The following is a 12636-nucleotide window of genomic DNA, read 5'->3' on the forward strand; positions in this document are numbered from 1 at the left end:
TGTCTCTGCTGGAACCCCTGTGGAAAGGAGGCTCCTCCTCCAGCCTGGCACTCGGCTCTGCTTTGGCACAGGCACAGCTTCTGCCCAGCCTGGTTCCTGCTGAAGCTGGAGAAGCTGCTCCACAACGTGGAGCAAAGGAAGGGTGCTGCTGGGCTGAGGCAAGAAGGCACAGCTCCAGCTACGAGCACCACCCGGGGCCGGGAGCACCATCGGGGGCTGGGGAGCACCATCGGGGGCTGGGGAGCACCATCGGGGGCTCGGGAGCACCAGCAGGGGGCTTGGGAGCACCGTCGGGGGCCTGGGAGCACCATCGGGCGCTGGGGAGCACCATCGGGGGCTCGGGAGCACCAGCAGGGGGCTTGGGAGCACCGTCGGGGGCCTGGGAGCACCATCGGGCGCTGGGGAGCACCATCGGGGGCTGGGGAGCACCATCGGGGGCTGGGGAGCACCATCGGGGGCTCGGGAGCACCATCGGAGGTTGGGGAGCACCATCGGGCGCTGGGGAGCACCATCGGGGGCTGGGGAGCACCATCGGGCGCTGGGGAGCACCATCGGGGGCTCGGGAGCACCAGCAGGGGGCTTGGGAGCACCGTCGGGGGCCTGGGAGCACCATCGGGCGCTGGGGAGCACCATCGGGGGCTGGGGAGCACCATCGGGGGCTGGGGAGCACCATCGGGGGCTCGGGAGCACCATCGGGGGCCTGGGAGCACCAGCAGGGGGCTTGGGAGCACCGTCGGGGGCTGGGGAGCATCATCGGGGGCTGGAGAGCACCATTGGGGGCTGGGGAGCACCATCGGGGGCTCAGGAGCACCATCAGGGGCCGGGGAGCACCATCAGGGGGCTGGGGAGCACCGTCGGGGGCTGGGGAGCACCATCGGAGGTTGGGAGCACCACCCGGGGCCGGGAGCACCATCGGGGGCTGGGGAGCACCATCGGGGGCTGGGGAGCACCATCGGAGGTTGGGAGCACCACCCGGGGCCGGGAGCACCATCGGGGGCTGGGGAGCACCATCGGGGGCTGGGGAGCACCATCGGAGGTTGGGAGCACCACCCGGGGCCGGGAGCACCAGCAGGGGCTGTGAGAGTGGCCAGGCAGAGGCAGAAGGGAAGGAGAACCTCCCAAAGCTGAGCTGGGTTTGAGGAGGACCCAGCCTGCTGCACAAAGGTTTCCACATCTGCAGAGGCAGAAAGGGGAAGGAGGAGTGGAGGAGTCACCTGAGGATGGGGTGGACAGGAAGGGTGGGCTGGAGATGTGACCCAGGCTGGGCTGGAATCTGAGAATAATGAGAGCCATGGGAGGGTGAAGCAATGGGGATTGCAACACCCCTGCTGGAAGCAGCCCTTGGCTCCAGCTGGTCCCCTTCAGCTGCAGTCATGGACAGCATCATCCAGCCAGGAGCCCAAAGGCTGCTCCCACATCAGACAGGGAGCAGGGGTGGGTGGAAGGAGCAGCCCTGGGCACGGAGGGGAAGGCAGGAGGGGAGATGACAGAGTCACAGAAGGTCAGGGGCTGGAAGGGACCTTGAGAGCTCATCCAGTCCAACCCCCCTGCCAGAGCAGGGTCACCCAGAGCAGGTCACACAGGAACACAGCCAGGTGGGGCTTGAATACCTCCAGAGAGGAGACTCCACAACCCCCCTGGGCAGCCTGCTCCTGGCCTCTGTCACCCTCACAGAGAAATAATTCTTCCTCCTGGAGCTTCCTCTGCCTCAGCTTCCTCCATTGCCTTGTGCCATCGTTGGGCATCCCCCAGCAGAGCCTGGCTCCAGCCTCTGGGCATCACCCTGCACAGCTTTAGCACCAGCATGAGGTCACCTCTCAGGCTCCTCTGCTCCAAGCTGCAGAGCCCTCAGCTCCCTCAGGCTCTCCTCATGAGGAAGATCTTCCACTGCCTGCAGCAGCTCTGTGTCTCTGTGCTGGGCTCTCTCAAGCAGTTCCCTGAGCTCCTTCTTGGACTGAGGGCCCAGAACTGGGCACAGGATTCCAGATGTGGCCTCAGCAGGGTGGAACAGAGGGGGAGGAGAAACTCTGAGCTACTGACTGATGCTGAGGGGGTTCCTGCTGAGGGGAGTCCTGCTGAGGGGGGCTCTGCTGAAGGTGATTCTGCTGAGTGGGGTCCTGCTGAGTGGGGTCCTGCTGAGGGGGGGTCCTGCTGAGGGGGGTCCTGCTGAAGGTTATTCTGCTGAGTGGGGTCCTGCTGAGTGGGGTCCTGCTGAGGGGGGTCCTGCTGAAGGTTATTCTGCTGAAGGTGGTCCTGCTGAAGGTGGTTCTGCTGAGGGGGGCTCTGCTGAAGGTTATTCTGCTGAAGGTGGTCCTGCTGAAGGTGGTCCTGCTGAGGGGGGCTCTGCTGAGGGGGGTCCTGCTGAGGGGGGCTCTGCTGAGGGGGGTCCTGCTGAGGGGGGCTCTGCTGAGCGGGGTTCTGCTGAGGGGGGGCTCTGCTGAAGGGGGTCCTGCTGAGGGGGGCTCTGCTGAAGGGGGCTCTGCTGAGGGGGGCTCTGCTGAGGGGGGTCCTGCTGAGGGGGGCTCTGCTGAAGGTGGTCCTGCTGAGGGGGGTCCTGCTGAGGGGGGGCTCTGCTGAAGGGGGTCCTGCTGAAGGGGGTCCTGCTGAAGGGGGTCCTGCTGAGGGGGGCTCTGCTGAGGGGGGTCCTGCTGAGGGGGGCTCTGCTGAAGGGGGTCCTGCTGAAGGTGGTCCTGCTGAGGGGGGGCTCTGCTGAAGGGGGTCCTGCTGAAGGTAGTCCTGCTGCAGGGGGCTCTGCTGAGGGTGGTCCTGCTGAGGGGGGTCCTGTTGAGGGGGGCTCTGCTGAGGGTGGTTCTGCCGAGGGAGGCTCTGCCGAGGGTGGGTGCTGCCAGGCTCAGAGTTGTGGGAGCTGCCCCAGCCCAGGCAGGCAGAAGGGGCCCCGTTTGCCCCCGAGCCCTGGCAGGGCTGGCGGGGGAAGGCTCCAGGGGAAGTCTCTGCTCGCAGGCTGCTGCCCCAAGGGTCGGAGCTGAGCCGATGGATCTGGCAGCCCCTGGCAGGGCCTGGGACGTGGAACAGCTTCAGCTGGCAGCTGCTGAGAGCAGGCCAGGGGGAGCTGCGCGCTGCCGAGCGCGGGGGTTCGAGCGGCCAGAGGAGAGCTCTCCTGGGGCAGCCCTGGCCGCTGGGAGCGGAAGGGGAGGCTAATTACAGCCCTCTGCTAATTGCAGCCCGGTAAACACCTAACGCAACCGGCCCTGCCCTGCCTGCCAACTGGGGCGAGGGCTGGCATCTCCTGCAGCCCGGGGGGGCACAGGGCCTGCAGCCCGGGGTGGGGGGGGAAGACCTTCAAGGTGATTGAGCCCAGCCATGAGCCCTGCTCTGCACCACGGAGCCACGGCCCCAGGCACCACAGCTGCACAGCTTCTGAGCACCTCCAGGGCTGGTGGCTCCAGCGCCTCCCTGGGCAGCCTGGGCCAAATCCTGACCACCACCTTGTTGTCTGATGTCCAATCTCAACCTCCCTTGGTGCAGCTTGAGAGTCATGGAATGGGTTGGGTTGGAAGGGACCTCCAAAGGTCATCCACCCCCTGCAGCCAGCAGGGACATCCTCCACTGGATCAGGCTGCCCAAAGCCCTGTTGAGCCTCACCTTGAATATCTCCAGGGATGGAGCCTCAACTACCTCCCTGGGCACCCTGCTGCAGTGTTCCAGCAGCCTCCTGGTGCAGAGCCTGTAACACTCACCTCATGACAACCTCCTCCCAGGGAGCTGTGGAGAGCCAGGAGGCCTCCCTTACCCTTATGGATGTTGGGCTTTGGGTGAGGAAGGGCAGAGGGGCTCCTGCAGCCCCAAGTGTGGGGAGCAGGATGTGTGGAGCAGCAGGAGACTGCTGCAGGCCCAGGCAGGGAGCAGCAGGAGGATGGTTTCCAGTAACTGATCCCCTGCAGGGTGAGGCTTGGGCAGTCGCCAGCCTGCCAGGAGGGCTCTGCAATGAGCCTTGCCAGGCTGGTGGGCATGGAGCAGATCCAAATCCTGCTGTGTCTGCCAGCTGAAATCCCACTTTCCTGGGGTCCCTGTGGCCAGGGGAGGTGCCCAGAGCAGGGTCACCTTTCTGGGCAACAGACCTGATTGCATCAAGTCGGAGGCACCGCAACAGGAGGGCCCCTGGCAGCAGGGACACCCTGGGTGACTCAGGGGCCCCCGGGGTTGGGTCACCTCCACTCTGCACTCCTGGTGGGGTTGCCTGCCTCCCACCTGAACCAGTCCAGCCCTGACCTCTGTACAGGGTGACATCCACACAGCACCTTCCCCTGAACCAGCCCCAAACGCCCACAGCCTGCTGTGCTGAGCACCTGAGTCACTGCCCTGCTCCTCAGTGTCCCCCGTGCCACTTGCCTGGCTCCCGGAGCAGGAGCTGAGCTCCTCAGCATCCTCCTGCCCAGGGCAGCGTGATGGAGGTGGTCCTGCTCCACGGGCTGCTGCTCCTCCTCCCCTTGGCCCTGCTGCTTTACTGCTACAGTGCCACTGTCCAGTACTTCTGCAAGGTGGCCTTCTTCAACTGCTGGATTGTCACCTTGGCCACCCTCCTGTCCCCCCTGGCGGCCCTCCGGGGGCGTTCTGTGGAGAACATGAAGTGAGTACGGCCTGGGGGTGTGCTTGCTGGTGTGGAGGTGGCTGGGGCTGGGTTCTGATGCTGTGTGGCCTCATGGCCACAGGGCTCTCTGCTGCTCTGGGTTCACCTCCTGCCGTCTCCTGGCTGCTGGTTGAGCCCTGGAGCCACGCCGAGGGCTGTGGTCATGTCCACGTGGCAGTGAAGGCTCCATCTACATCTTGTGGTGTGGGGTACCCCATGCTGAGGGAGGCCAGCTGGGTGAGGGAGGCCAGCTGGGTGAGGGCTAGAGGATGAGGTAGCACAGAGGGGATCATCCCTGGCTGTCGAAGCATTGAGGTCACCGCCCGGGAGGGCCACAGTGGGAGGCTGGCAGAGCTGGGAGGTAGCATCACCGGCAGGGCACAGGCTCACCCCCGCGGCTGCCTGCTGGCAGTGCAGCCAGGGCTGGCCCAGTGGGAGCCCCGAGGACCACGTTTTGTCAGAGGGAGCTTTGGGATGTGCTGGTGCCATCGGCTGCCTCATGGCGCGGTGCCCGCCCGGGCTGGCACACGCTGGCAGGGTGGCAGCAGCCGAGATAGCATCGCTGTGCAACACCAGAGGAAGGGCTGCCTGCTGCCAAGGCTGTTGCAATCTTGTCACTGGATTCCTGGGCACGATGGCATTCCAGGGGAGATGTCATTGTTTCATTCCTGAGCCGCTGGCATCCGCCGAGCTGGAGCCATCCTGTGTCGCCTGCTGGCCCTGGGCAGCAGGGTGGGCAGAGGTTTGGTGGTCCTCGGGCTCCCCGCGGAGCTTCTGTCCCTCGTCCTTGCCGTGCAGTGCTCACAGGCACACGGATGGAGCTGCTCGGAGCCGCGGCAGGAAGGCTCCCGGCCGGGCGGCGGCGGGGGGAGCGGCGCAGGGCTGACTCCCTGCCCTGCCCTGCCTTGTTCCACCGCCAGCTCGCAGCCACCCTCCCGGAGCGGCTGCACGCCCGGCTCCATCTCCTCCTCAGCCTCCAAACCTCACAGCCTGCTCCCTGCAGCACGTTCCTGTCGCTGGGCTTGGCTCCGGGGCGCTGCCACGGCTGGTTTGCTTCTCTGAATCCACCGAGGGGCTTCTGCTGCAGGAGACCCTCCCCGCAGCACTCCTCCTCCTCCCTCCGTGCCTGCCTCTGCTCTCTCCTCCCATACTTATGTCTCATAGCATCAGAGAGTTGGCAGGGCAGGAAGGGAGCTCAAGGCTCAGCCAGCCCCAACCCCCTGCCATGGGCAGGGACACCTCACACCACAGCAGGTTGCTCACAGCCACCTCCAGCCTGGCTGCAAACACCTCCAGGCAGGAGGCTTCCACCACCTCCCTGGGCAGCCTGTGCCAGGCTCTCACCACCCTCCTGTGTGTGGACCCTGGCATGGTTTCCGCTCCTGCTGTAGGTTGCAGTGCTCCATTTCATCACCATCAGCTTCCTGGTGCTCTATCTCCACTCTGGGTGCTGCAATCCCCATTGCTCCATCCTCCCTCAATCCCATGCTGGGGATCAATCACCCTTCATCACTCTGCCATCCTGCTGTTACCCTTCCTGCCCAGCCCTCCCTGCATGGTGACACCACTCTTCCTTGTTCTCCCTTCCATCTCCACAGGTGGAGCCTCCTCCTCTGCCCACCCTGCAGGTCCATGAAGTTGTCCCCTGGGCTTTCCTCTCCTCAACAAAGCTGAGTTGCTTTTCCTTTCCCTGCTCTCTTCCCCCTCCACCTGCAGCACAAAGCTGCCCTTGGGCTGCTCTGCAGGGAGAGTCCTTGGAGACATCACTGAGTAGCTTGGGCTGGAAGAGACCTTAAAGATGAATGGAATGGAATGGAATGGAATGGAATGGAATGGAATAGAATAGAATAGAATAGAATAGAATAGAATAGAATAGAATAGAATAGAATAGAATAGAATAGACCAGGTTGGAAGAGACCTTTGAGGTCATCCAGTCCAACCTCTCACCCAGCACCATCTGAGCAACTCAACCATGGCTCTAAGTGCCACATCCAGGCCCTTCCTAAACACCTCCAGGGATGGGGACTCCACCACCTCCCTGGGCAGCACATCCCAGTGGCGAATATCTCTTGCTGGGAAGAACTTCTTCCTAACATCCATCCTGAACCTCCCCTGGCACAGCTTGAGACTGTGTCCTCTTGTTCTGCTGCTGCTTGCCTGGCAGAAGAGACCAACCCCCTCCTGGCTCCAACCTCCCTGCAGGGAGTTGGAGAGAGCAAGAAGGTCTCCCCTGAGCCTCCTCTTCTGCAGGCTAAGCAACCCCAGCTCCCTCAGCCTCTCCTCCCAGGGCTGTGCTCCAGACCCCTCCCCAGCTTTCTTGCCCTTCTCTGGACACCTTCAAGTCTCTCAATGTCCTTCTTAACCTGAGGAGCCCAGAACTGGACACAGGCCTCAAGCTGTGGCCTCAGCAGTGCTGAGCACAGGGCACAAGGACTTCCCTGCTCCTGCTGGCCACACTCTTCCTGCTGCAGGCCAGGATGCCCTTGGCCTTCTTGTCCCCCTGGGCACACTGCTGGCTCCTGTTCAACTGCTGTCCACCACTCCCCCCAGGTCCCTCTCTGCCTGGCTGCTCTCAGCCACTCTGCCCCCAGCCTGCAGCACTGCCAGGGGTTGTTGTGTAGAACCTGGCACTTGGATGTGTTAAGCCATGTCCCTCAGCACCACAGCTCTGCCTCTTTGGAACCCCTCCAGGGATGGGCATTCAGCTACCTCCCTACACAGCCTGCTCCAGTCTTTGAGAACCCTTTGGGGGAAGATATTTTCCCTCATGCTCAACCTAAACATCCCTTGGTGCAACTTGAGGCCAACTTGGCTCTTACAAGAGCCAAGCACCACTGCAGCTGGACACAGACCCACCTTGGGGGACTCTGCTTGTGGAGGCCAGGTCTGGCCTGGCCCAGCTTGCACCTTGCTCCCTGAGTGGCTGTGGAGGGCTGGAAAACATCACCCAGCCCCAGCCTGTGTTTGCTGATCTGCTCCCAACCTCTTCCTCTGCCCTAGGCTGCTGCGTGCTGCGCTCCTGCCCCTCAAACACATCTATGGCATCAAGATGCAGGTGAGGGGCTCTGAGCACCTGAAGATCAAGGAACCCTTTGTGATTGTTTGCAACCACCAAGCTTCCCTTGACCTCCTGGGTATGTGCAAGGGATGGGGGTGGGGGTGAGGGAGGGGGGGGGTGTGTGGAGTTCATCACTGCATGGGCAGCATTTAGGTTGCTGCAGGTTGTCAGGCTTTGGGCCAGGCTGCACAGGGAGCTGGTGGAGTCTCCATCCCTGGAGGTGTTTCAAGGCTGGGGAGATGTGGCGCTTGGGGATATGGCTTAGTGGTGGTCTTGGCAGATGAGGGGTAATGGTTTGGTGTATTGATTGCTGAGCAGCTCCCCAGGAGCCAGCAGTGGCCTCCTGCAGCCCTGCAGGCAGCTGTGTGCTGGGCTGCAGCCAGAGCAGGGTGGGCAGCAGGGCAGGAGAGGGGATTCTGCCCCTGACCTCTGCCCTGCTCAGACCTCACCTCCAATCCTGCCTCCAGTTCTGCTGTCCCCAGCAGAAGGACACAGAGCTGCTGGAGGGAGCCCAGAGGAGGCCACAAAGATGCTCCAAGGGCTGGAGCAGCTCTGCTGTGAGCACAGGCTGAGGGAGCTGGGGCTGTGCAGCCTGGAGAGGAGAAGGCTCCAGGGGGACCCCAGAGCTGCCTGCCAGGACCTGAAGGGATTCTGCAGGAAGGTTGCAGAGAGACTTTTCCTGAGGGGGTCTGGAGCCAGGCCAAGGGGGAATGGTTTGGAGCTGAGGCAGAGCAGGGATAGACTGGAGCTGAGGGAGAAGTTTTTCAGTCCCAGGGTGGTGAGACTGGCACAGGCTGCCCAGGGAGATTGTGGCTGCCTCCTCCCTGGGGTTGCTCAAGGCCAGGTTGGATGAGGCCTTGAGCAGCTGAGTCTGGCTGAGAGGTGTCCCTGGGCACGGTGGGGAGGTTGGAGATGGTCTCTGAGCTCCCTTCCAGCCTAAACCATTCTGTGACTCTGTGCTGATTCTATGGCTTGATGACCTTGAAGATCTTTTCCAGCCTAAATGATTCTGATTCTAAGGGTGGACCAGGCTCGCCCTGGGGGTCCCAGCAAGGCCAGTACCAAGGCGTGTTAGAGGGCAGCATGGCAGGCACAGGAGGGCACAGGAGGGCTGGTGGCACAGGAGGGCACAGGAGGGCTGGTGGCACAGGAGCCTGGGGCTCCGGATGTGCTGCAGCAGCGGGGCTGAGGCGGTGGGGGATGCTGTCGGGTCGCTTCAGCCGCCGGCTGCTCGGTCCCTCGGGGCGGGCACAGAGGCTTTCCCCTCCCGTCCGCCCCGCAGGCATGGTGGAAGTGATTCCCGAGCGCTGCGTGCCCATCGCCAAGAAGGAGCTGCTCTACCTGGGCACGGTGGGCTGGGCCTGCTGGCTCAGCGGCATCATCTTCATCGACCGCCGGCGCAGGGCAGAGGCCATCGACGTCATCTCCCGGACGGCCAGGACGATGCTGCGGGACAACGTGAGGGCGCCGGCGGCGGCAGGGGGCCGGGGGGCAGCGGGGAGGGAGGGCACGGCAGGATCCGGGGTGCTGAGCTCGGGCTCCATGCTCACGTCTCTCCCGTGCAGCTCCGGATCTTGGTTTTCCCTGAAGGCACCAGGAACCAGAAGAGGTCCATGCTGCCCTTCAAGCGTGGGGCTTTCCACCTGGCCGTGCAGGCTCAGGTGAGACCATCTTCCTCCTCCTCCTCCCCCCATCCTCCTCCCCCATCCTCCTCCTCCATCCTCGTCCCCCATCCTCCTCCATCCTCCTCCCCCATCCTCCTCCCCCATCCTCCTCCCCCATCCTTCTCCCCCATCCTCCTCCTCCATCCTCGTCCCCCATCCTCCTTCATCCTCCTCCCCCATCCTCCTCCCCCATCCTCCTCCCCCATCTGTCTCCCCCATCCTCCTCCTCCATCCTCCTCCTCTATCCTCGTCCCCCATCCTCCCCCATCCTTCTCCCCCATCCTCCTCCCCTATCCTTCTCCCCCATCCTCCTCCTCCATCCTCGTCCCCTATCTTCCTCCATCCTTCTCCCCCATCCTCCTCCCCCCATCATTCTCCCCCATCCTCCTCCCCCATCCTCCTCCTCCATCCTCGTCCCCCATCCTCCTCCATCCTCCTCCCCCATCCTCCTCCCCCATCTGTCTCCCCCATCCTCCTCCTCCATCCTCATCCCCCATCCTTCTCCCCCATCCTTCTCCCCCATCCTCCTCCCCCATCATTCTCCCCCATCCTTCTCCCCCATCCTCCTCCTCCATCCTCGTCCCCCATCCTCCTCCACCCTTCTCCTCCATCCTCCTCCCCCATCCTCCTCCCCCATCCTCCTCCTCCATCCTTCTCCCCCCATCCTCCTCCCCCATCTGTCTCCCCCATCCTCCTCCTCCATCCTCGTCCCCCATCCTCTTCCATCCTTCTCCCCCATCCTCCTCCCCCATCATTCTCCCCCATCCTTCTCCCCCATCCTTCTCCCATGCTCCTCCTCCATCCTCCTCCCCCATCCTTCTCCTCCATCCTCGTCCCACATCCTCCTCCCCATCCTCGTCCCACATCCTCCTCCCCATCCTCCTCCCCATCCTCCTCTATCCTCTTCCTCTATCCTCCTCCTCCATCCTTGTCTTCCATCCTCATCCCCCATCCTCTTCCATCCTCCTCCCCCCATCCTTCTCCCCCATCCTTCTCCCCCATTCTTCTCCCCATCCTCCTCCTCATCCTTCTCCCCCATCCTGCTACTCCATCCTTGTCTTCCATCCTTCTCCATCCTCCTCCACTTGTCCTGGATGGACTGGGGTGGGCCTGCACCCTGAGGCAGTGGGATGGGGAGCCTGAGGGTCTCTTGAGGTCTGCAGTCTCCAGGGACAGGCATCCTGCTTGTGCAGGCTCCAAGGAGGGAATGAGGACCTGCTGGAGCCTGGGGCAAGGCAGGGGCTGGAGTCCCCCCCTTGGTGGGGAGGTGTGGGGAGTCTGTATGGAGGACATTCCTGAGTCCTCCTCTCCTGCAGGTTCCCATTTTCCCCATGGTCATCTCCCCATACTGGGACTTCTTCAGCTCAAAGGAGAAGAGATTCACCTCTGGTAAGTGGTGGATGAGAGGCCCCTTGCTGGAAGGCAGGGCTGGGGGTGGCCACGAGGAGAGGCTGAGGGAGCTGGGGCTGCTTAGCCTGGAGAAGAGGATGCTCAGGGGAGACCTTCTTGCTCTCTGCAACTCCCTGCAGGGAGGTTGGAGCCAAGTGGGGGTTGGTCTCTTCTCCCAGGCAAGCAGCAGCAGAACAAGAGGACACAGTCTCAAGCTGTGCCAGGGGAGGTTCAGGCTGGAAGTAAGGAGAAAGTTCTTCACTGAGAGAGTTGTTGGCCATTGGGATGTGCTGCCCAGGGAGGTGGTGGAGTCCCCATCCCTGGAGTGTTCAAGGGGGGATTGGATGTGGCACTTGGTGCCATGGTTTAGTTGTCAGGAGGTGCTGGGTGACAGCTTGGACTTGATGCTCTCTGAGCTATTTTCCACCCTCATTGAGTCCATGATCCTGTGGGGCAGGTGGGGCTGGGAGGGCTCCCTGTGGGATGCCTGAGGCTGGGACAGGCAGCTGGGGGGAAGCCTCAGTCCTGGTGGCTTTGTCTAACAGCATCCTTGGCCTTTCCCTTCCCTCCTCAGGGACCTGCAGCATCCAGATCCTCCCCAGGGTAGAAACCCAGGGCCTGACCCCAGAGGATGTGCCCCAGCTGGCAGAGAGTGTCTGGCAGGCCATGGCTGACGTCCTCACCCGGATGGCTGCAGCGGGCCCTGGGCACCGGCACTGTGCTGGGGCTGCCGGGGACACAGCCAGCCCAGGGGGCCAGCAGGGCACAACCCGGACCAGCAACTAGCACCAAGGCTCTCAGGGCTGTGAGGGAGGTGGCACAGCCAGAGGCTGGGCCCTGCTGCCCCCCTGTCCCCTGGGGATGTGCTCTTCAGAGCTGCCACTGCCCTGCAGCAGCAGAAACTCCATCGGCGTGAGGCTGCTGGGGGCCTGGAGCAGGCTGCCCAGGGAGGCTGTGGAGTCTCCTGCTCTGCAGAGATTCCAGCCCCAGCTGGACGTGGGGACCCTGGGCTGCCTGCTGTGGGTGCCCTGCTGGAGCAGGGGGTTTGGGCTGGATGGTCTCCAGAGGTCCCTTCCAGCCTGCACTCTCCTGTGTGACCCTGCAGCAGTGCCCTCCCAGGTGCCAGGGGAAGCAGAGCAGCGTGGGACTGTGCTGGGGGGGGTTCATGGCACCACTTCCCACCCACCCCTGATGGTGTGACTGGTGGTGAGGTTCCCCCATGGGCTTGCTGCGTTGCTTCTTCCAGAGGCTCCTGCAAGCTGGCAATGCTGCAGCCAGCCCTGGGCAGGGCTCCAGAGTGCAGTGAACAGCCTGGGGAGGGGGCAAGAGGTCCAGGGGATGTTGCCATGTGGGCAGAGCATCCTTGATGGTGAACTGTGAGAGAAGGGTGCAAGAATAAACAGCCCACAGCTGGTGGTGTGTGCACCATCTCCTGCCTGTGCTGAGGGGGGCATGCTGAGGGGGCTCCATCTCCTTGCCTGGGGGCATCACTGCACTCAGAGCATCCCTACAGACACCAAAGCTTCTCTGTGGGCTGCAGAGCTGGGTGGAGGGAGGAGCATGGTTCAGGGTGAGGGCTGCACTGGACTGGGTTAACTCTGCCCCTGAGAGCAGCCCTGTGCAGAAGGGCTTGGGGGCGCTGGTGGGGGAGAAGCTGGAGATGAGCTGGCACAGAGCACTGCCAGCCCAGCCCCAGCCCTGGCCTGGGCTGAGCCCCAGCAGTGTGGGCAGCAGGGGCAGGGAGGGGATTCTGCCCTCTGCTGTGCTCTGCTCAGACCTCCCCTGCAGGGCTGGGGCAGCTCTGGAGCCCTCAGCACAGCCAGGGAGCTGGTGGAGCAGGGCCAGAGGAGGCCACAGCAGTGCTGGCAGGGCTGGAAGCCCTCTGCTGGGAGCCAGGCTGAGAGAGTTGGCCTTGGGCAGCCTGCAGAGGAGAAGGC

At 63.4% G+C, this 12636-nt stretch overlaps 1 protein-coding gene across 2 annotated transcripts; it reads left to right on the top strand.

The window, feature by feature from the left end:
* The first annotated feature begins 1042 nt into the window (after positions 1-1042).
* On the top strand, positions 1043-12112 carry LOC137455947 (1-acyl-sn-glycerol-3-phosphate acyltransferase alpha-like). Of its 2 annotated transcripts, XM_068167131.1 has the most exons (7): positions 1043-2096; positions 2962-4588; positions 7589-7722; positions 8929-9104; positions 9212-9307; positions 10627-10699; positions 11274-12112. In XM_068167131.1, exons 2-7 carry the CDS (start codon positions 4407-4409, stop codon positions 11483-11485), a joined length of 873 nt encoding a protein of 290 aa, XP_068023232.1. In that variant the 5' UTR covers positions 1043-2096; positions 2962-4406; the 3' UTR covers positions 11486-12112. The 2 variants fall into 2 exon arrangements, with proteins under 2 accessions (XP_068023232.1, XP_068023231.1); XM_068167130.1 differs by lacking the exon at positions 1043-2096 and having other exon boundaries at positions 2846-4588.
* The last annotated feature ends 524 nt before the right edge of the window (positions 12113-12636 follow it).

The sequence above is a fragment of the Melanerpes formicivorus genome, unplaced genomic scaffold, assembly GCF_026170545.1.
Source record: "Melanerpes formicivorus ecotype bairdi unplaced genomic scaffold, bMelFor1.0.p_v2 SCAF_113, whole genome shotgun sequence".
In the NCBI taxonomy this organism is placed as follows: Eukaryota; Metazoa; Chordata; class Aves; order Piciformes; family Picidae; genus Melanerpes; species Melanerpes formicivorus.

What these genes read in the sequence shown, in the direction of transcription:
- LOC137455947 (XM_068167131.1), top strand. Translation starts at nt 4,407, where the DNA reads ATGGAGGTGGTCCTGCTCCACGGGCTGCTGCTCCTCCTCCCCTTGGCC. An exon ending in AGCTTCCCTTGACCTCCTGG is followed by an intron (nt 7,723 to 8,928) that starts GTATGTGCAAGG and finishes TCCGCCCCGCAG; the next exon opens with GCATGGTGGAAGTGATTCCC. An exon ending in GGAGAAGAGATTCACCTCTG is followed by an intron (nt 10,700 to 11,273) that starts GTAAGTGGTGGA and finishes TTCCCTCCTCAG; the next exon opens with GGACCTGCAGCATCCAGATC.